We start from the raw sequence: 22542 nt of genomic DNA, 5'->3' as shown, positions 1-22542 counted from the left end.
CAATACATTTGAATTGCGGGCCACAGCTCATTGAGCCACATGAGCAATGTCAGTTACGCCCCGGACTCTGGAGAATTCTGCCATTTAGAAAAATGCAGAGCACTTTCATGCTGTTGCTGCTGGATGTTCATACATAGGAAGTGCAATGGACTTGCAAACAATGCATCAACCACCTGCTATACGCATCTGTATTCTGCTGACTGGCATGTTTCTGAATGTTACTTGTGACTCCCTAGAAAGAGCCCAATATGTAAAAAATTGAGGACTGTGGACACCCTAATAACCACTGCCAGTGCCATGCTGGCGGTGGAGTTTGGGCTGGAGGTCAGATCGCAAAATTCAGCATAACCCTATCATAGCCTCGCCTATGAACTGCAGCCTATGCTTATGTGCTACAGCCTACGAAGACACAGTTCCTCAGACAAATCCAGGTAAGTCCACCTCTGTTGATATATGTGGGTTGGCGAGTTAATGGCTAGTGTGGCAAGTCCACCACTGGTGTAATCTCATCTGCCTGGCATCCTTTATTTGGGCCACCTCTTCTTCCTCCAATTGTACTACCTCTTGTAGAGGTATTTGGTGCCACAAGAGGTATTCTCATTGGAAATCACACACTTTAAAAATTTAAATGGCAACATATGAAAATGATAGCGTCAAAATCCTTGGCAGAAATAGTAAGAAAATAAAGTGGGGTCCAAACTAAAGAACAGGAAGAAAATGCCAATAATCTTATAGTGCAGGCTCAAAGATTCTGAATCCACAAATGGTAGAAATTATGATTTAAGAGTGAATTATCAGAACAGAGCCTAGCAACCTTGAATGTCCAATTTACAGCGTGAAATATGGAAAATTGAGTGCTTTGATTATTAATTTAAATGTCATTTTAGCATTAAAATGAAGCTCCTGACTACTTTCGGCAGAAGCTCCATGTGACCAGAAGTAAATGTGAAATACTTCTAATGCTCAGTTTGCACCAATGCCTGATTCAGTAGGCACATCTTCATTCTCAGTCTGTGTCCCCCTCGTCCAACCGAAACATAGAATCATAGAAGTTTACAACATGGAAACAGGCCCTTCGGCCCAACATGTCCATGTCGCCCAGTTTATACCACTAAGCTAGTCCCAATTGCCTGCACTTGGCCCATATCCCTCTATACCCATCTTACTCATGTAACTGTCCAAATGCTTTTTAAAAGACAAAATTGTACCCGCCTCTACTACTGCCTCTGGCAGCTCGTTCCAGACACTCACCACCCTTTGAGTGAAAAAATTGCCCCTCTGGACCCTTTTGTATCTCTCCCCTCTCACCTTAAATCTATGCCCCCTCGTTATAGACTCCCCTGCCTTTGGGAAAAGATTTTGACTATCTACCTTATCTATGCCCCTCATTATTTTATAGACTTCTATAAGATCACCCCTAAACCTCCTACTCTCCAGGGAAAAAAGTCTCAGTCTGTCCAACCTCTCCCTATAAGTCAAACCATCAAGTCCCGGTAGCATCCTAGTAAATCTTTTCTGCACTCTTTCTAGTTTAATAATATCCTTTCTATAATAGGGTGACCAGAACTGTACACAGTATTCCAAGTGTGGCCTAACTAATGTCTTGTACAACTTCAACAAGACATCCCAACTCCTGTATTCAATGTTCTGACCAATGAAACCAAGCATGCTGAATGCCTTCTTCACCACCCTATCCACCTGTGACTCCACTTTCAAGGAGCTATGAACCTGTACTCCTAGATCTCTTTGTTCTATAACTCTCCCCAACACCCTACCATTAACGGAGTAGGTCCTGGCCCGATTTGATCTACCAAAATGCATCACCTCACATTTATCTAAATTAAACTCCATCTGCCATTCATCGGCCCACTGGCCCAATTTATCAAGATCCCGTATTATTTTTTTGACTGACGAAAGTTGTGAAATACACAAAAGGTTAACTATGATCCCAGTGCCACGTGCTAGTGAGCACAGAACTAGGAGGATAGAGCAGATGAATGCGTGGCTGGAGAGATGGTGCAAGAGTGAGGGCTTTAGATTCCTGGGGCATTGGGGACGGTTCTGGGGGAGGTGGGACCTATACAAGCCGGACGGGTTGCACTTCAACAGGACCGGGACCAATATCCTTGCGGGGAGGTTTGCTACTGCTGTTGGGGAGGGTTTAAACTAACATTGCAGGGGGGTGATTCAGAAGAGAGAATAACAAAGCTGGAAGTGGAAGGCAGAAAAGTAGTAAGTGAAATTGGAAGGCAGCAGAAACAACGGCCAGCAGGAAATAAGTTCAAAATAGGAAAAAATGTTAAAAAGGCAAAATTAAAGGCATTTTATCTGAATGCACGCAGCATTTGCAACAAGGTAGATGAATTGATCGCACAAATAGAAGTAAATGGGTATGATCTAATTGCCATTACGGAGACGTGGCTGCAGGCTGACCAAGGCTGGGAACTGAATATTCAAGGATATTCAACATTTTGGAAGGACAGGCAAAAAGGAAAAGGAGGTGGGGTAGCACTGTTAATAAAGGAAGAGATCAGTACGAAAGTGAGAAAGGATATTGGCTCAGACGATCAAGATGTAGAATCAGTTTGGATGGAGCTAAGAAACATCAAGGGGCAGAAAATATTGGTGGGAGTCGTTTATAGGCCACCAAACAGTAATGGTAATGTAGGGCACGGTATAAAGCAGGAAATTGGAAGTGCATGTAACACAGGTAATACAGTAATCATGGGGGACTTTCATCTACATATAGATTGGGCAAACCAAATTAGCACTAACACTGTGGAGGACCAATTCTTGGAATGTATACAAGATGGTTTTCTAGATCAGTATGTTGAAGAACCAACTTGGGATCAGGCTATTTTAGACCTGGTATTGTGCAATGAGAAAGGGTTAATTAATAATTTTGTTGTAAAGGAAGCCTTAGGGAAGAGTGACCATAATATGATAGAATTCTTCATTAAGTTTGAAAGTGATGTAGTTCAATCTGAAACTCGGGTCTTAAATCTAAACAAAGGAAACGACAAAGGTATGAAGCGCAAGTTGGCTGTGGTTGATTGGGGAACTACATTAAAAGGTATGACGGTAGACAGGCAATGGTAAGCATTTAAAGAATACATAATTTGCAACAAATATATATTCCTTTAAGGCACAAAAACCCAACAGGAAAAGTGGTCCAACCATGGCTAACAAGAGAAATTAAAGATAGTATTAAATCAAAGGAAGAGGCATATAAAGTCGCCGTAAAAAGCAGTAAGCCTGAAGATTGGGAGCATTTTAGAATTTTAGAATTCAGCAAAGGAGGACCAAGAAATTGATAAAGGGAAAACAGAATATGAGAGCAAACTAGTGAGAAACATAAAGACGGACTGTAAAAGCTTCTATAGGTATGTAAAAAGGAAAAGACTGGCGAAGGCAAATGTGGGTCCCTTATAGACAGAGATGGGAATAAGGAAATGACAGAGAAATTAAACAAATACTTTGGGCTCGATTTTACCAGCGGGTTCCGGGTGCGTTCCCGGCGGGGGGGCGTCGAAAATCGCGATATCCAGGTGCATCACCAGATCGCGCCTCAATCCCGCCCACTTCCGGGTTCCGCGCTGACGTGCGGGGGTGCGTGCGCAGCCCCCGCTGGTGGGAATCCCGCAGGCAATTAAAGCCAGCGGGATGCCACTTGAGTGTATTTACCTTGCTTGTTGAGGTCATTAAATGACCTGATTCAGCTGTCTTAATAGGAAGTGTGGGATTTTACCTTCAACCGAGACTGTTTCCCACACTGGGGGAAACAGTCTCACTCCAACCGGACGTGTTGCAGCCAGCAGTCTGTGGCAGCTGCCAAGGTGCACTCCACAAGGGGGGGGGGGGGGGGGGGAGCCCTCGCCCACGTAGGAGGCCACCGCGTCACATAGGGCAACCCCTGCCCTCCACCACCCCCCTCCAAGCCAGAGGAAACACCGACGTGAAACCGCAGCCCCAGTGCGAGGAAACACCTACCTACCCTGCACAACCCCTCAGACCAACACCTGCCAGATGGGTGGTGCGTTGACATCCTCGGAGGACGAACAGCATGACCAGCCCCAGCAGCCCCACAGTCCACGCAGTCCGCCTCAGCGACGTGGAGCCCCCCAACACGGTGCTGTGGCACACCCACCTGCACAGCAGGAGGGAGGGCAACCGCAGAGAGAGATGCGTCGCAGGAGGCACTACCCTCCACACAGGGTCGACAGACTGAGGCTCAGCTTCATGAACCTCTCCGAGGAGCAGTGGATACGGCGGCTCAGAGTCAATTGCCAGGTAGTCGGTGACATCTGCAGCCTCCTTAACGACGAGCTGCGCCCGGATGAACCAAGCAACATCTTCTTACCTGTCGCCGTCAAAGTCACCACTGCCCTCAACTTCTTCGCATCCGGATCCTTCCAGGGTGCCACCGGGGACATCACCGGGGTCTGTCAGTCGTCTGCACACAAGTGCATAAGGCAGGTCACCGATGGGTTGTTCCGCAGGGCCTCGCACTACATCAACTTCGCCATGGACGAGCGCAGCCAGATGGAGAGGGCGGTTGGATTCCATGCCATGGCTGGCTTCCCACGGGTACAGGGTGTAATCGACTGCACCCACATCGCAATACGGGCACCTCCGCATGAGCCAGGGCTGTTCATCAACAGGAAGGGGTATCACTCCATGAACGCGCAGCTCATCTGTGACCACCGCCAGAGATTCCTACACGTGTGCGGCAGATACCCCGGCAGCTGCCACGATGCCTTCGTCCTCAGGGAGTCCACCGTCCCGCCCCTCTTCCACGCACCCAACACCGGCAACGGCTGGCTCCTCGGCGACAAGGGGTATCCCCTACACACGTGGCTCATGACACCTCTGAGGAACCCCATCACCGAGCTGGAGCGTCGGTACAATGACAGCCACACTGCTACCAGGTCTACAATTGAGCAGACCATAGGGCTGCTCAAGATGCGCTTCGGGTGCCTTGATCGTTCTGGGGGAGCGCTCCAATACACACCATTCAGAGTGGGACGAATCATAGTTGTCTGCTGTGCCCTGCACAACATGGCCCAACAGAGAGGGGTGCCGCTGGAGGAGGCCCCATCCACACCCGCCACCCACATTGAGGACGGCGATGAGGAGGTGGAGGTGGAGGAGGAGGAGGAGGGGGGGGGGGGGGAGGAGGAGGACGCGCCAGAGGATGATGTACGACCCATGCGCCGAACACCGGCTCTCCGGGATGCTCGCCAGGCCAGGGAGGCACTCATATGTCAACGGTTCTCCTAGAGTCAGACAGTGCGAGGCGTTCGCATCTCCTCACCTGCACATGCGAGGGGCCATACCAGCCCCCTCCACTGAAGAGTGTTGCCAGTACTCCTGCACCCACAGCAGTGTGCCCAATGGGCGGCAGCAGGTGTTCGCCGTCATGATGGGCTGCACGGAACGCACCTATTGCACAGGCCGCAGAAGAATGGACGAGAGGTGGCAGGAGTGGTGAGAACGATAGTGTTTAATATGTACATGGTGCAATACTATAAACAAAAAGTGTACAAATTAACAGACACCCTGGTGCATTCCCTTTGTGATTATAACGCCTTTGGCTTTCGTTTCCGGGTACCCCTACGTGGTGCTACCCCTGTGGCTCCAGCAGAGGTAGTGGCAGGTTGCTCCTGTTCTTGCCCTGACCGGGTAGATGCTTTGGGCCGACGGCCCCTGGGTTTCGGTGCCCGTGAGGGCACCTCCATAGACTGCTCCTCCTGCACCTGTGCAGGGGCAGACTCGGCCACCTGGAGAGGAGGCACCATTGCGGGTACTGGTTGAGAGGGGGGCAACAGGTGGGACGTGGGGGCACCTTAAGAAGCGTCCCCGCTTCCATGTCCCCGTTCACCATCATCCCTCTCGTGGCCTCGGCCCACATCACCCCTTCCACCCTGCTGGACGACAGTTTGGGTGGCATGTGTGAGGCCTTGCAAGTGTATCCGTCAGCCTGTTTATGGCGGCGGAATGTTGCTCACCCTGAATCCGTACAGCCGTTGTCAGGGCCTGCACGGACTCGATGTGGAGCTGTGCGTGACGCTCGAGGGAGGCTAGCCTGTCCTCCACCGCAGACGCTCCCACACCTACCCGCGACACTGTGTCGCCGGTACCCTCCTGTACCTGCGCCACCAATACCCGCATGCAGGAGTTGGACTCCTCCATCACCTGCGCAATTGTGGACAATGCGCGCGGCACCTCTCCCAGTACCTCGGCAATTAGCTGGTGCCCCTCGACGACTCTCCTTTTGACTGGTGGCCCCCTGGGTTCAGCATCTGGGTCTGGCTGAGCAGAGCCTGGAGATGAGTGCTCCCACCGACGCGGACCCTCCGCGGCTGCCCCTGCCACCAGGGTCTGCTCATGCTCACACGTGCGCGGTGAATCACCAAGTGCAACCCCAACTAGTTGGCGAGGGGGACCCACCGAGGTGCGTGTCTCTGCGCTGGTGGATGGTTGGCTCATATGTGACGATGCACCCTCAGAGACCGGCATGTCCTCTGAGGAATCGCCCTCCTCGCACACAGCGCTCGCAGACGGCCCTGCAAGAGAACAGAGGGCACTATGAGGCATTTGCACAAACGTTACGGTGCGCCTGATGCCAGGTGATGATACGGTCACTCGCGATCATGAGTGTTGAGTGTCAGCTTTCCCTTACCGGCCGTTTCTGCAGCGCCAGACTCGCCATCCGCAACAGAGAGGCAATGTTGCGTGCCGGTGAGGTCGAGTGCCTCCACCTCTGCATCCGTCAGTTCGACCACGTGCGGCGGGTCCCCTCCGGTGCGGGCCCTTTCTCGGTTGTTCTTGCATCTCTTCTCCTGTCAAGGCAAAACACAGATGCGTGAGTGAGTGCATATTGCATAGTGAGACGCATCGAGCATCGGTGTGGGTGGGTTGAGCGTGGGGCAGATGGATGGGAGGATGCATGTGCCACATGCCCATCCCATTGCATGGGGATTGGGGTGTGTGGTAGTGTTCGGGTGGGGACAGGGACGGTGGGTACTTGCGGGCACGGCGAGGATGGTGAGTGAGTGGCTGTGAGGATTGCTGCGGGAGCGCTGTGGTGGCTCTGCAGGAGGGGTTGTGATATGTTTGGCGTGATGGTGGGGACGGGTTGTGGGAGGGTGCGTTGGTGTACTCACCTTGCCGGACCTAGTGAGGTCATTGAACCGCTTGCGGCACTGCTCCCATGTCCTGGGGGTGTTGGCCCTGCTGCTGACCTCCGCCGCCACCTCTGCCCATGCCTTCCTGGTGATGGAGCCAGGGCACTTGCGTCCGTCCGCCGGCAACAGCGTGTCCCTCCTCCTCCTCACACCCTCCAGCAGCAGCTGCAGCGCGAGGTCGGAGAAGCGTGGCGCAGCCTTGCCCCTGGGTTGCGCTATCCTGTGTTGCCTCTTGCTTGCAGCAGGAGGGGCTTTGGGGGACTGCCCCTTTAAGTGGAGCTCCTCCATCGCGAAAACGGTATTGCGCATGCGCAGCCCGCCGGCACGCAGCTGGGGAGCGGAGAACCCGGAACCACGGCTTAATGTGATCAATTATCCCGCGATCGCGCGGGGGGCGCACTCAATTAGTCGTCCGCGTTTTCCACGCTCCTGAAGGACCACCCGCTGGGAACCCGCAGGCCTGCTAAAATCGGGCCCTATGTGTCTGTCTTCACGGAAGAAGACACAAAAAATCTCCCAGAAATAATAGAGAACCAAGGGTCTGGCGAGAATGAGGAATTGAAAGAAATTAGTATTAGTGAAAAGATAGTACTAGAGAAATTAATGGGACTGAAAGTCGATAAATCCCAAGGACCTGATGATCTATATCCCATGGTTTTGAAAGAGGTGGCTATAGAGATAGTGGATGCATTGGTTGTCGTCTTCCAAAATTCGATAGATTCTGGAACGGTTCCTGCCATTGGAGGGTAGCAAATGTAACCCCACTATTAAAGAGAGGAGGGAGAGAGAAAACAGGGAACTACAGACATCAGTAGTAGGGAAAATGCTAGAATCTATTATAAAGGATGTGATAACAGGACACTTAGAAAATAATAATAGGATTTGGCAGAGTCAACATGAATTTATGAAAGGGAAATCATGTTTGACAAACCTATTGGAGTTCTTTGAGGATGTAACTAGTAGAATAGATAAGGGGTAATCAGTGGATGTTGTGTATTTGTATTTTCAGAAGGCTTTCGATAAGGTCCCACACATGAGGTTGGTGAACAAAGTTAGAGCATATGGAATTGGGGGTAATATACTGATTGAGAATTGGCATGGATTGAGAATTGGTTTACAGACAGAAAACAGAGAGTAGGAAGAAACGGGTCTTTTTCAAGTTGGCAGACTGTGACTAGTGGGGTACTGCAGGGATCGGTGCTTGGGCCCCAGCTATTCACAATCTATATCAATGATTTGGATGAGGGGACCAAATGTAATATTTCCAAGTTTGGTAATGATACAAAGGTGGGAATGTGAGTTGTGAAGAGGATGCAAAGAGGTTTCAAGAGGATATAGACAGGCTAAGTGAATGGGCAAGAACATGGCAGATGGAATATAATGTGGAAAAATGTGGAGTTATCCACTTTGGTAGGAAAAAAAAATGCAGTGTATTTTTTAAATGGTGAGAAATTGGGAAATGTTAATATTCAAAGGGACCTGGGTGTCCTTGTACATGAGTCACTGAAAGCTAACATGCAGGTGCAGCAAGCAATTAGGAAGGCAAATGGTATGTTGGCCTTTATTACAAGAGGATTTGAGTACAGGAGTAAAGATGTCTTACTGCAATTATATAGGGCCTTGGTGAGACCGCACCTGGAGTATTGTGTACAATTTTGGTCTCCATATCTAAGGAAGGATATACTTGCCATAGAGTGCAACGAAGGCTCACCAGACTGATTCCTGGGATGGAGGGATTGTCGTATGAGGAGAAATGGAGTAGACTAGGCCTGTATTCTCTAGAGTTTAGAAGAATGAGAGGTGATCTCATTGAAACATACAAAATTCTTACAGGGCTCGACAGAGTAGATGCAAGGAGGATGTTTCCCCTGACTGGGGAATCTAGAACCAGCAGTCACATTCTCAGAATAAGGGATAGGCCATTTAGGACTGAAATGAGGAGAAATTTCTTCACTCAGAGGGTGGTGAATCTTTGGAATTCTCTACCCCAGAGGCCTGTGGGGGCTCAGTCATTGAGTACATTCAAAAGAGAGATCGATAGATTTCTAGATATTAAAGGCATCAAGGGATATGGGGATATGGCATTGAGGTAGAAGATCAGCTATGATCTTGTTGAATGGCAGAGCAGGCTTGAGAGGCTGGATGGCCTACTTGTGCTCCTATTTCTTATGTTCTTATGATCTTTGAGAACTTAGTTGTGCTACACTGCAACACTCCCTGATCTCCCACTCCCTTTGTCTCACCATTGGTGCAGTGCTTTCAGCCATCTAACCCCCATGCTCTGGGATTCCCTCCCTAAACTCCTTCACCTCTGCACCTCCCTCTCCTCCTTTGAGATGCTCCTTAAAGCCTAGCTAAGCTTTTGGTCACCCCTCCATTCTTTGGCTCGGCATCTATTTTTGTCCGATTACACCACTGTGAAATGCTTTGGGATGCTTTTCCATGTTAATGGTACTATATAAATGCTAGCTGTTGTTATTGATGATCTGTCCAAGCAGCTGAATCTTTGTTTCGACACTCCTGAGATATGCTTCACCATGATTCTAGGGTCTGCGTGTGCTTCATTATATTGATTATATAATTCACTATACTGCTGTTGATCATGACAGTCTCAAGGGGGTCATGAGTCAAGGCTGGATGATATCCTTGTTCCCTGAGGAGCAATCCATCCAGTCATCCTACACATTCAAATAATGGTGGCACCATAGATTTTAGAAAACAATAAGGGCGTCAACAGTCTTACCATTTTAGCAAACAATGACCTGCATAATTGTGTGCCTATAATCAGACTAGCTGCACATTAATTGATGGAACCCCTCTCTGGTCATGAAATCTGTGGGATGGGGGTGTGGGGATTGTACAGATGCACGCGCACGATCAATAATACCCTTGGGGAAATGTGCTACACAATACAAGACCAGGGCTCTGTTGTCCTTGTAGGCTGATTTCCATCAGAAAAGTAATGAAGGAGTTAGCCATGCTAAACAGAGCACCTGTCACTTGCTTTATGTATCAGTGCTCTACTATTTGTGAAATTTGGCAGATATCCCCTGCTGTTGCTTGAACGGAACCAGCTGTGTAAACATTCAAGGCAGAGGCAACCTGGACAGCCACTAGCAGAACTTGAAGGTCTGGCTCTAGGAGACAGCATATTTCTGTGATTACCTCTCCAGTGAATCGCAAGTAGCGAAGGCAGATCTCCTTAGTCGCATCTAGGTAGATGTGATTTGGTCTGTATACATGGATAGTTGGATAAGGATGAGTGCAACAAGACCAACTCAGGATGTAAACATCCCCCTCAAATCCTTCTCCAAAGTCACTAAATAGGGAGATATACCCAGCGAGATGTTCATCTCCAGAATTGTAGTTGGAGCAACTTGAAATTACAGCTGGTAACAAGCCACAGATGGAAAATAGGAGCTTGCAAATTAATGTCAAAAATGCAAAAACATCACAAATGTTTCATAAAATAATAGCACTTATGTAAGCAACTAAGAAGCTATATGGCTGTTGCCTATCATTCGTGCCTGAGGGATGCTTATTCCTTGGGTGAAAAACACAGGAAGAGGGGACAGAGACCCAGTGGGCACAAAGGGTTGCCAGTAAATGATATGTGGGGGGGCGGGGGGGTGGTGAAAGAGAGGGGCCCTGGCCTTCCCACCTCATTCTTCTCTTGTATTGCTAGTGTACATTTTGAGGGGCACCCAGAAAAAATGAGTCTTAGACACTGCAAGTAGATAGGGCAGGGGCAGGCAGCCAAAAGGCAGGACCAAAAAGCAAGTCCCTTTGTTTCTATACAGAGACACTGGCGGTGATTTTAGGAGGCAAATCCGGTGCGTTGGGGGCAGGGGGGGGCCTCCGGCAATTAAAGCCAGCAAGATGACAGTTAAAGAGCCAAATGTACCTCATTTGAAAGCAGGCATGAAGGGCCGGATCAGGGAAAAAGAAACAAAATTAATTAAATAAAAAACCATGCAATGAAGTGAAAACACTGAATGCACCTACCTTTGAAACCTGCTCTGATGTCCGATGTCTTCCGCTCCGATGTCCCCCTCTTCACCCTCCCGATCTCACCCTCCTGATCTTCCCCCTCTCCCCTCCCGAACCCTCACCCCCGCCTCAGTCTTCCGTTCCAGCGCCAGATAACATCTGGCTCTCTCTCTTTCCCGCCGCCCCCCCAAACATTGCAGCTCCTGTCAATCAGGCTAACTGCCGGGCGCGAAACCCGGAAAGGACGATAACCACCATCAATCAACATGCGATCGCGTGGGAAACGGTAAGTTTGGTTCATGCAGGTTTGCCACGCGCCCAATCACCGCCCCCCCCCCCCCCCCCGCTGCCAACCCGCCTTCCCGCTAATATTGAGGCAACTGGGTCAGGGATCAGTGCTGGAGGCTTTTTGGCTGCTGAAAAGATTGTGCCAAAAGACACTGACCATGGTGATTAGGCCTGCAGCAGCAGAAGACTTTCCTTCCACGATTTCAGGCGCTAAGCCCTATCAAGGGAACCTCGAGGCCATGGAAATGACCTAACACACAAATCTGGTTTGGTGAGGCGTGGTACATGTCAGGTGCATTGCACCTAACTAACATCCAGGCTTTGGGGCCACAAGACACTCGGCTCTACTATTTTCACAAAATAAACTGCGTGCAAAAGCTGTCATACCTGTGTTACTGTTGCAATCTTGTACATTCCATATGCATACAATTCAATGAATCCAGAATCTCCCCCAAGAACAAGGGCATTTAGCCTGGTAGGAAAAGAACAGAAAATTAAAATTGTACCAAATCTATTCGAAGGGTACTATTCATTTTCTTCAGTAACCAGTTAATTCTTTCTAATAATATGGCAGTAACAAACATTTTTCAATAAGACAATGTGAGAAAGAGTCTCCAAAGATAAATTCTGCTAGTCCATGAATGACACTAGGTTGTTCAATTACAATTCTGTATTTTGGACAATATTTCTGTATCATATACTGCTCCACTGTAGCTGCTTATACACCAGCAAGCTATTTCAATGAAAAATGCACTCTTCACATAACACAATTTAGGAATGAACAGAAACTCTTTCCCTAGAGCAAAACGTGCAGATAGTCCTGGCCTTCTGTTACTAAGTGCCTTCTGACTCCTGAATCTATCAAGAATTATATATAAGGAAGACTGGGAAGTGGAGGAAGTAGAGAAAAAAACATTGCAATGGCGTACGTAATACACTGGTGTACATACGATTTATACAAGAATGGTAGAAGCTACAACTCAGGACTACATGCATGCTAAACAGTGGAAGCAACATGCTATAGACAGAGCTAAGTGATTCCACAACCAACGGATCAGATCAAAGCTCTGCAGCTCTGCCACATCCAGTCATGAATGGTGGTGGACAATTAAACAACTAACGGGAGGAGGAGGCTCTGTAAACATCCCCATCCTCTATGATGGCAGAGCCCAGCACATGAGTGCAAAAGACAAGGCTGATGCGTTTGCAACCATCTTCAGCCAGTAAGTGCCAAGTGGATGATCCATCTCGGCCTCCTCCCGATATCCCCATCATCACAGAAGCCAGTCTTCAGCCAATTCGATTCACTCCATGTGATATCAAGAAACGGCTGAGTGCACTGGGTACAGCAAAGGCTATGGGCCCCAACAGCATCCGGCTGTAGTGCAGAAGACTTGCGCTCCAGAACTAGCCTTGCCTCTAGCCAAGCTGTTCCAGTACAGCTACAACACTGGCATCTACCCAACAATGTGGAAAATTGCCCAGGTATGTCCTGTCCACAAAAAGCAGGACAAATCCAATATGGCCAATTATCGCCCCATCAGTCTACTCTCAATTATCAGCAAAGTGATGGAAGGTGCCGTCGACAGTGATATCAAGCGGCAATAACCTGCTCACCAGTGCTCAGTTTGGGTTCCGCCAGGACCACTCAGCGCCAGACCTCATTACAGCCTTGGTTCAAACATGGACAAAAGAGCTGAATTCCAGAGGTGAGGTGAGAGTGACTGCCCTTGACATCAAGGCAGCATTTGACTGAGTGTGGCACCAAGGAGCCCTAGTAAAATTGAAGTCAATGGGAATCAGGGGGAAAACTCTCCAGTGGCTGGAGTCGTACCAAACACAAAGGAAGATGGTAGTGGTTGTTGGAGGACAATCATCTCAGCCCCAGGACATTGCTGCAGGAGTTCCTCAGGGCAGTGTCCTTGGCCCAACCATCTTCAGCTGCTTCATCAATGACCTTCCCTCCATCATAAGGTCAGAAATGGGGATGTTTGCTGATGATTGCACAGTGTTCAGCTCCATTCGCAACCCCTCAGATAATGAAGCAGTCCGAGTCTGCATGCAGCAAGACCTGGACAACATCCAGGCTTGGGCTGATATGTGGCAAGTAACATTCGCGCCAGACAAGTGCCAGGCAATGACCATCCCCAACAAGAGAGAGTCTAACCACCTCCCCTTGACATTCAACGGCATTACCATCGCCGAATCCCCCACCATCAACGTCCTGGGGGTCACCATTGACCAGAAACTTAACTGGACCAGCCATATAAATACTGTGGCTACAAGAGCAGGTCATAGGCTGGGTATTCTTTTTTTTAATTTGTTCATGGGATGTGGGCGTCACTGGCAAGGCCGGCATTTATTGCCCATCCCTAATTGCCCTTAAGAAGGTCGTGGTGAGCCGCCTTCTTGAACCGCTGCAGTCCGTGTGGTGAAGGTTCTCCCATAGTGCTGTTAGGAAAGGAGCTCCAGGATTTTGACCCAACGACGATATATTTCCAAGTCGGGATGGTGTGTGACTTGGAGGGGAATGTGCAGGTGGTGTCGTTCCCATGTGCCTGCTGCCCTTGTCCTTCTAAGTGGTAGAGGTCGCAGGTTTGGGAGGTGCTGTCGAAGAAGCCTTGGCGAGTTGCTGCAGTGCATCCTTTGGATGGTACACACTGCAGCCACTGTGCGCCGGTGGTGAAGGGAGTGAATGTTTAGGGTGGTGGATGGGGTGCCAATCAAGCGGGCTGCTTTGTCCTGGATGGTGTTGAGCTTCTTGAGTGTTGTTGGAGCTGCACTCATCCAGGCAAGTGGAGAGTATTCCATCACACTCCTGACTTGCGCCTTGTAGATGGTGGAAAGGCTTTGGGGAGTCAGGAGGTGAGTCACTCGCCGCAGAATACCCAGCCTCTGACCTGCTCTTGTAGCCGCAGTATTTATATGGCTGGTCCAGTTAAGTTTCTGGTCAATGGTGATCCCCAGGATGTTGATGGTGGGGGATTTGGCGATGGTAATGCCGTTGAATGTCAAGGGGTGGTGGTTAGACTCTCTCTTGTTGGAGATGGTCATTGCCTGGCACGAATGTTACTTGCCACTTATCAGCCCAAGCCTGGATGTTGTCCAGGTCTTGCGGCATGCGGGCTCGGACTGCTTCATTATTTGAAGGGTTGCGAATGGAACTGAACACTGTGCAACCATCAGCGAACATCACCATTTCTGATCTTATGATGGAGGGAAGGTCATAGATGAAGCAGCTGAAGATGGCTGGGCCTGGGACACTGCCCTGAGGAACTCCTGCAGCAATGTCCTGGGGCTGAGACGATTGGCCTCCAACAACCACTACATTTTCCTTTGTGCTCGGTATGATTCCATCACCACCCTAAACATTCACTCCCTTCACCACCGGCGCACTGTGGCTGCCATGTGTACCATCCACAGGATGCACTGCAGCAACTCACCAAGGCTTCTTCGACAGCACCTCCCAAACCCGCGACCTCTACCGCCTAGAAGGACAAGAGCAGCAGGCACATGGGAACAACACCACCTGCACATTCCCCTCCAAGTCACACACCATCCCGACTTGGAAATATATTGCCGTTCCTTCATCGTCACTGGGTCAAAATCCTGGAACTCCCTTCCTAACAGCACTGTGGGAGAACCTTCACCAGACAGACTGCAGCGGTTCAAGAAGGCGGCTCACCACCACCTTCTCAAGGGCAATTAGGGATGGGCAATAAATGCTGGCCTTGCCAGCGACGGCCACATCCCATGAACGAATAAAAAAAAATAGATTTGTTCCATGATTCTTCATGTACTGCATTCCTAATCTTGGCCATGCTATCAGGAGGACCCTCGACTCCAGACTTCATCACAGTCTGGAACCATACATGGAGCTAAATGCCAGAGGAGAGGTGACAGTAGCTGTCCACGAAGTCACGGTAGCATTCGACTGAGTCTAACACCAAGAAGCCCTAGCAAAACTGAGGTCAATGGGGGTCAAAGGGAAAATGATCTAGTGGCTGTAGTCATAGTTGACACAAAGGAAAATGGTTGTGGTTGTCAAAGCCAAACATCACAGCCCCAGGACATCGCTGTAGGAGTTCCTCAGGGCAGTTTCCTTGCCCAATCATCTTCAGCTACTTGATCAATGAACTTCTCTTCATCATAAGTGGGGTTGTTCGCTGATGATTCTACAGTGTTCAGCACCTCCACTGGTGATGTAGCCCAGGCCAGCATAGTACCTGGACAACATCCAGGCTTGGTTTGGCAAGTAGCAGGTTACATAATGGCAACTAATGAAATTAAGTAATTGCACAGCTTTGGAACATGTAATTTCTGAGAGTGCAATTTTGTTATTGTTACATGCTGCATCAAACAGAATACATTAACAGTTTGGTCACGTTCTTTTCAGCAGTCAAATTACACACATTATTAAGAAATCTCTTTTTGGGGATGGGAAAGAAAAATACCTTTTGTCACCTAAAAGCTTAGTGACTTCATCTGATTTTTCTTCACTAAAAATAAAAAGAGAAAATGCATGTTAGTATCCAGTTAAACAGCTAAAGCTTATTTTTTAAAAAAAACAATGTAATTCAAAGGTACATCTAGACATACCTGAAAATCTTTGCAGAGGTACTGTAACTGTTAAGATAAAGGAAAAACAAAATACATATACATTAGAAAAAAATAATATAAAGTACCTTGACTGCAGTATTTCAAATCCTTAAAATAATTTTACAATTATAATAATCATTTAAAATAAGTGAAAATGTGACGGAGCAGCGAAATAAAGAGTTAATCTGAAACATTTTCCAGAAGTAGATCAGGAAGCCCCTTCCCTTCCCCACCCAACTCAGTCTTATTTTTATATCACAAACTAACTTTAAAAACTATTCTTTATAACTGGAATTATAGAGGTACTTTGATTCTTTCCTATTATATAATTTGAGCAGCCTTTCACTAAGATACTCAATTTCATAAATGCTCTAAGTAAATAGCTAAATTAAAATTTAGGAGCAAATACAGCCCCAATAACATTACATTTGTCCTATGCCATCCACAAGCTTTGAGATGAAGCTACTGGTATCCTCTTCTGGGTCATTTATAAAAATGTTGAAGAATATCTGTCCCAATACCAAGCCCTGCAAGACTCCTCTCTCATCATTCTTCAAGGAGAATGATCAGCCAATTTTAAATCCATCTCAGCACCATCCATCTATATTTCTAACCTTCACAGAATGGGAGTAGCACTGATAAAAATCACAATCATTTTTTAAAATTTAAATTCATTTGAATACTTATAGGTGTAACAATCATACAGCTGAAATACTTAAGAATTAGATCATGACACTAAACACAAAGCATCACCATAGCACCACTTGGATCTCACTTGTGACTTATTTAATCTACTCAAACAAATAGACTTCCAAGAGCTCCAGGGAATTCTGTAGTCCTTGAGCTGGCTATTTAAAAAAAACACTCCAGCTCGTACAATGACCCTGAAGAATCAAATGTTACAGTAATACTGCTGAGATTCCTAAATTGCTTTATTCCTTTGCTAATGACCAGCACTAAATTGTATACTTTTATTAAAATATCAAAAATTTACTCTGCCCTACCATCTTGATTTTTCCCGTTTCTTTTTTCTATACTTTCTATTTTAAATTGGATTTTATATTATTTCTTATCTGTATTTATCTCTTATTTTATGTATTTTCTTAGATATGTTTAAATGATAAACTTAACTTTTCTCCTATACATACAGGCTCCTTCTCAAGGGCAATTGGGGATGGGCAATAAATGCCGGCCTCGCCAGCGACGCCCACATCCCATGAACGAATAAAAAAAATTATTCATTTTAGTGCCGAGATCCACATCAGTAAAAGCTGCTCTTCGTTTGGTTGAGCAACACTATATAGGGTCAGTTTTTCAGCTGTAGTGAACCACAATATTGAAGTTTCTGTGGCTACAATTAGAGCAATCAGATCAAACTTTTTTTTTTGCTTGAGTGCTCCAAACACTCAATGAGATACTTTTGGGCACCCCAGGAAGCAAGACAGTCCAAAATTAGTTATCTTGATTGCAGAAGCCCAAGATGTAATTGTGCATTAGTTGTATTACTTCCACAATAAATCTTTGAAAGCATTTCAAGTATAGCAATTTTTATTCAGCTATTCACAACAAAATAAAATTGTAGAATAGCATTGACAAGTAAATTCACCTTACTATTCAAACACTAGTATGATAATGGCATTTCATTGGTCTCATAAATTTTAGTCACATCTCATTAAATTTACCTTTTTGGGAGTGCAGGCAACTTGGGCAAGAAAAGGCTTCCTTCCTCGTCTATTAAACTGATTGAGGGAGTGGCACTGGAAAGAAGTGTTAAAAACAGTAAATATTAAAGGCCAACCTGAAATAGCTACATCTACTTTTTCCCCCTTCTTTAGAGAGGAGTCCCTCTGGGAGCTTATATTTTATTCCTATATATTTTTATTGGTCTCTTCACAGCATGTCTGCCCAAATGATCATATGATTTATTAATGTTACTTGCAGTCATACTGCACTGACAGAATAAAAAAACATTATTCTCTGACCACTCATTATGATACAGACAGCAGTGGTCTAGGATTTTTCCACCATGGGGGAAAGTTTTCTCAGTGCATTATATGTAAACCTGATTATAACGAATGGGTTTATGATTTTGTTGCACATAGGAAATCTTCCCCAACATAAGACTTCACTCACCTTCTTCCTACAATAAGATAAAAGCATAAGGAACGTTTAAAATAAAGCTGGATGCTAAGCTGGCAAAGTCAGAACAATGAAGGGTTAAATATCAATGGACCAATTGGCCTTTCCTTATCCCCAACAATTCTTACTGTAATCAAAAACAAAAATATCTGTTCAACAAAAATATTGGGAGAGCGCTTTCAAGATAAAATATGCTCCCTTCCAACCAATTAGCAAAACTTTTTAAAAATGCTGTCCACTTTGAAGACATATAGGGAATTAAATTGGGCCTTGTAGCACCCGTTGTTTCAGCGCTACACGGCCTCTCCAACATCCAAGATGGCATATGGGCTGCGCACTCACGTTTCAAAGATGACGTGCGCCGGACGCCATCTTGGTATAGGAGTTAGCACATGTGCAAATACCGAACACCAGAAGCATGTAAAGTAAGAAGAAAATGGATACAATCGCTGATTTAAAGTGATAGACACCATTTTGGGATTCAACTCACGCACAGTCTTAACCCCAACCATCTGAATGCGTCTCAGAGTGCCTGGAGGATCTCCACCAGCGCTATTTAAAGTGACCATGCAGGATTTACAGGTTAGTGGCTGGATTATTGCTTTGGGCTGCCGAGACATTTGTAACTGTTTTTGGAGGTCTCCTATACTTGAATACTAGGACGAGGGGACATAGCCTAACATTTAGAGCCAGGACGTGCAGGAGTGAAGTTAGGAAATGCTTCTACACAAAAAGGGTGGGAGAAGTTTGGAACACAACTCTGCAAACGGCAGTTGACGCTAGCTCAATTGTGAATTCTAAATCTGAGATTGAGAGATTTCTGTGAACCAAGGGTATTAATCATAGAATCATAGAAAATAGGGGCAAGATTAGGCCATTCGGCCCTGCTCCGCCATTCAAAATGATCATGGCTGATTGTCTAACTCAGTACCCTGTTCCTGCTTTTTCCCCATATCCCTTGATCACTTTAGCATTAAGAAATATATCTATCTCCTTCTTGAATATATTTAATGACTTGGCCTCCACTGCCTTCTGTGGTAGAGAATTCCACAGGTTCACCACCCACTGAGTGAAGAAATTTTTCCTCATCTCGGTTCTAAATGGCATACCCCTTATCCTGAGACTGTGACCCCTGGTTATGGACTCCCCATCCATCGGGAACATCCTCCCTGTATCTAGTCTGTCTAGTCCTGTTAGAATTTTATATGTTTCGATGAGATCGCCTCTCATTCTTCTAAACTCTAGTGAATATAGGCCTAGTCGACCCAATCTCTCTTCATACGTCAGTCCTGCCATCCCAGGAATCAGTCTGGTAAACCTTCGTTGCACTCGCTCCATGGTAAGGACATCCTTCCTCAGATAAGGAGACCAAAACTGCACACAATACTCCAGATGTGGTCTCACCAAGGCCCTGTATAACTGCAGTAAGACATCCCTGCTCCTGTACTCAAATCCTCTTGCAATGAAGGCCAACATACCATTCGCCCTCCTAACTGCTCGCTGCACCTGAATGCTCACTTTCAGCGACTGGTGTACAAGGACACCAAGGTCTCGTTGCATTTCTTCTTTTCCCAATCTATCACCATTCAGATAATAATCTGCCTTTCTGTTTTTACAACCAAAGTGGATAACCTCACATTTATCCACGTTATACTGCGTCTGCCATGTTCTTGCCCACTCACCCAACTTGTCTAAATCACATTGGAGCCTCTTTGCATCCTCCTCATAGCTCACATTCCACCCCAGCTTTGTGTCGTCTGCAAACTTGGAAATGTTACATTTAGTTCCCTCATCCAAATCATTGATATATATCGTGAATAGCTGGGGCCCAAGCACTGATCCCTGCGGTACCCCATTAGTTGCTGCCTGCCACCCGGAAAAAGATCCGTTTATTCCTACTCTCTGTTTCCTGTATGTCAACCAAATTAAGGGATATGGGGCTACGGCAGGTATATGCAGTGAGGTGATAGGTCCACCATGATCTCACTGAATGGTGGAACAGGTTTGAGAGGCTAAATGCCACTGCCACTTGCTACCTCCTGATATGCGCCACCTTCTCATGAAAGAAAATGGGACGTGTGCCTGGGTGGTGTGCTTGTCATGGTTGAATGGCTGCCAGTGTGTGTGGTCTGTGAGTTGTGGGTGGGCGGCTTGCAACAGTGGTAATGTGTAAGGGTTATAGGAAGCATCCGGTTGGAAGAGTTGAGTACTGATGGAAAGAGTTTGTTGGTATTTGGGGATGGGGGTGTATTGCATGGACCAGTGGTTGCGGCTAGTGGTGCAGTCGGTAGGAGATGCCACATGACCTCACTCACCTTGACCACTCTTGTCAAAGCATTGAACTTCTTCCTGCACTGCATCCATGTTCATGATGCCATGCGCCTGGCATTGACTTCGTCCCCTGCTGCCTCCCACTACCTTTTGGGCATATATCTGGAGGGCCTCTTGCACCCCTCACCCCCTCCCCCCCCCCCCCCCCCGATATAGCATGTCCTTCCTCCTGTCCACCTCTTGCACTAAGGCCTCTAGAGCATCAGCAGAGAACCTTGGTGCACGCACTCTCGCAGGCCTGGTAGAAACTCAGATCGACAGATTGGTGAGGTCTGGCATGCAGATTGGTGGATGTGGGATTTAGTAGCACGCAACCTTTATTCAATGTTTTAACATAACTCATCAGTTTGTAAACATAGGGACGGGACCTGCATCTGTGTTTTACGTGTGCAATGTCTGATCTCCGTTCAGACTGTTATTTTCAGCAAAGGTAGCTGGTACCTGTTATTTAAGAGATTTTTAAGAGACAGCCTTCCTTTAAGAGATTGGAGCACCTCCTGCTGGTGGAAAGTGCAAATTGCATTGAATGCTCGTTTAACGCTGATTCGGAACGCTGCTTGCATGACGAAAGTCTCATCCTGCCTGTGCATGGGCTATTGGGTGCGGGGTAATAGTGGATCGTGCTACCCCCGCCCAATAATAGAACCTATCCAATTTTCCCTCATAAAGTAGCATTTTAGTCCTGAATGCCTCAAAATATCAGACATTGGATTTTACTTTTGCAAAAACAAGTTATAAAAATAAATTGAATCAACATAATTGCATTGAGGACTGAGCTTATGTTCTTGGTTACCTTTTTTGATCGGTCACCTCAGTCCAGTGCATGCAGGTGACTATGTTTTCCAAGGTGAAAAAATGTAGGATCTCTGCTTTTTCCACGTCACATAGAACAATTCGCCGAGTGTCTGCGAGACTAAAGGCTAAAACTATTAGAAAAACAAAAATGGGTTTATTACCAACTTACACAATTTAACAACTACAGTATATGAGGTCATGAAATCTGGTGCATTTGGTATTTTACCTTTTCCATCTGGCCTCCATGCTAATGATGTTACTTCTTTCCCTGTGTTTTCATTAGGTGCCAAGCTCCACACACGCTGAAAGTGGGCTAGACGATGAAGCAAAACCTAAAAATGAAACAAAAATTTTCTATGGTACTCTGTTCTAATATACTATGAGTGTCTCATCCAGTTTTTAGATTTAACCTCATGATTTTCTTTAGCATTGTTAGTGCTACATTTATCAGATGTTTTCTTTTTAAGTTTCAGTTTAGTTTCAATCTATTCTTTGATGTACCTGCTCTTTGCCTTGTATGAATATATTTATGTTGTAATCTATCCATCTCATGTTTGAAGATTCCCCACTGCTGATCCATCAACCTGTTTGTTAACTTTTCTGCCCATTTAACTTGAACATGATCCCTTCTTATCTCACTGAACATTGCCTTTTCCAATCTAGCACGCTGTGACTTTTCATCATAATCTTCTATTTTTACATTGTGGTTGCTCTTTCTCAAATATTCTCGTACTCTCAGATAAGCGTTTCACCCCGCTTCATTGCCCAGGACCAAATCAAGAATTTTTTTTTTTGTTGGACAAATAACATAAGTTCTGGGATTCAAGCGGGGCTTAGTGCAGGATAGGATATGGGTAACAGAGTTTTGGATGAGGTGAAGTCTATTAATCAGCCACAAGGAATCACTGCAATCCTGAAGTGTTTTCATGTATATGTTATAAGATGTTCATTTCCTTTCCTTCACTATCGCAACATTACTATCCAGTTTAGAATCATAGAATAATACAGCACTGGAGGTGGCCATTCGGCCCATCGTGTCTGTGCTGGCTCTTTGAAAGAGCTTTGTTCATTTTGCACAAATTTAGTTCCCTCTAAACTAATTAGCACAGTCAATTCTTATAATGTAAGTAGGAAAATGGTGCAACATGTTTGTTGTTGATACTTTCACATTAAGGTTACCTCACCACTACTGGTGTTTGAGCTGCAGAAGAAA

The 22542-nt window shown here is 46.5% G+C and overlaps 1 protein-coding gene across 3 annotated transcripts in view; it reads right to left on the bottom strand.

Annotated features, from left to right (window-relative positions):
- The window catches only part of anapc4 (anaphase promoting complex subunit 4), a 95680-nt gene that overhangs the window by 63389 nt on the left and 9749 nt on the right, over window positions 1–22542 (bottom strand). For all 3 annotated transcript variants that reach the window (XM_067989108.1, XM_067989127.1, XM_067989118.1), the window contains exons 3-8: window positions 21556–21661; window positions 21328–21460; window positions 17747–17821; window positions 16065–16091; window positions 15920–15964; window positions 11853–11937 (exon numbers count right to left, since the gene is read on the bottom strand). In XM_067989108.1, coding sequence (XP_067845209.1) covers window positions 11853–11937; window positions 15920–15964; window positions 16065–16091; window positions 17747–17821; window positions 21328–21460; window positions 21556–21661 — 471 coding nt within the window. The remainder of the gene's footprint in view (window positions 1–11852; window positions 11938–15919; window positions 15965–16064; window positions 16092–17746; window positions 17822–21327; window positions 21461–21555; window positions 21662–22542) is intronic.

Source organism: Heptranchias perlo, chromosome 1 (assembly GCF_035084215.1).
Source record: "Heptranchias perlo isolate sHepPer1 chromosome 1, sHepPer1.hap1, whole genome shotgun sequence".
Classification (NCBI taxonomy): domain Eukaryota; kingdom Metazoa; phylum Chordata; class Chondrichthyes; order Hexanchiformes; family Hexanchidae; genus Heptranchias; species Heptranchias perlo.
Note: the sequence above shows the minus strand (reverse complement) of the source record. Positions and strands in the feature narration are given on the sequence as shown.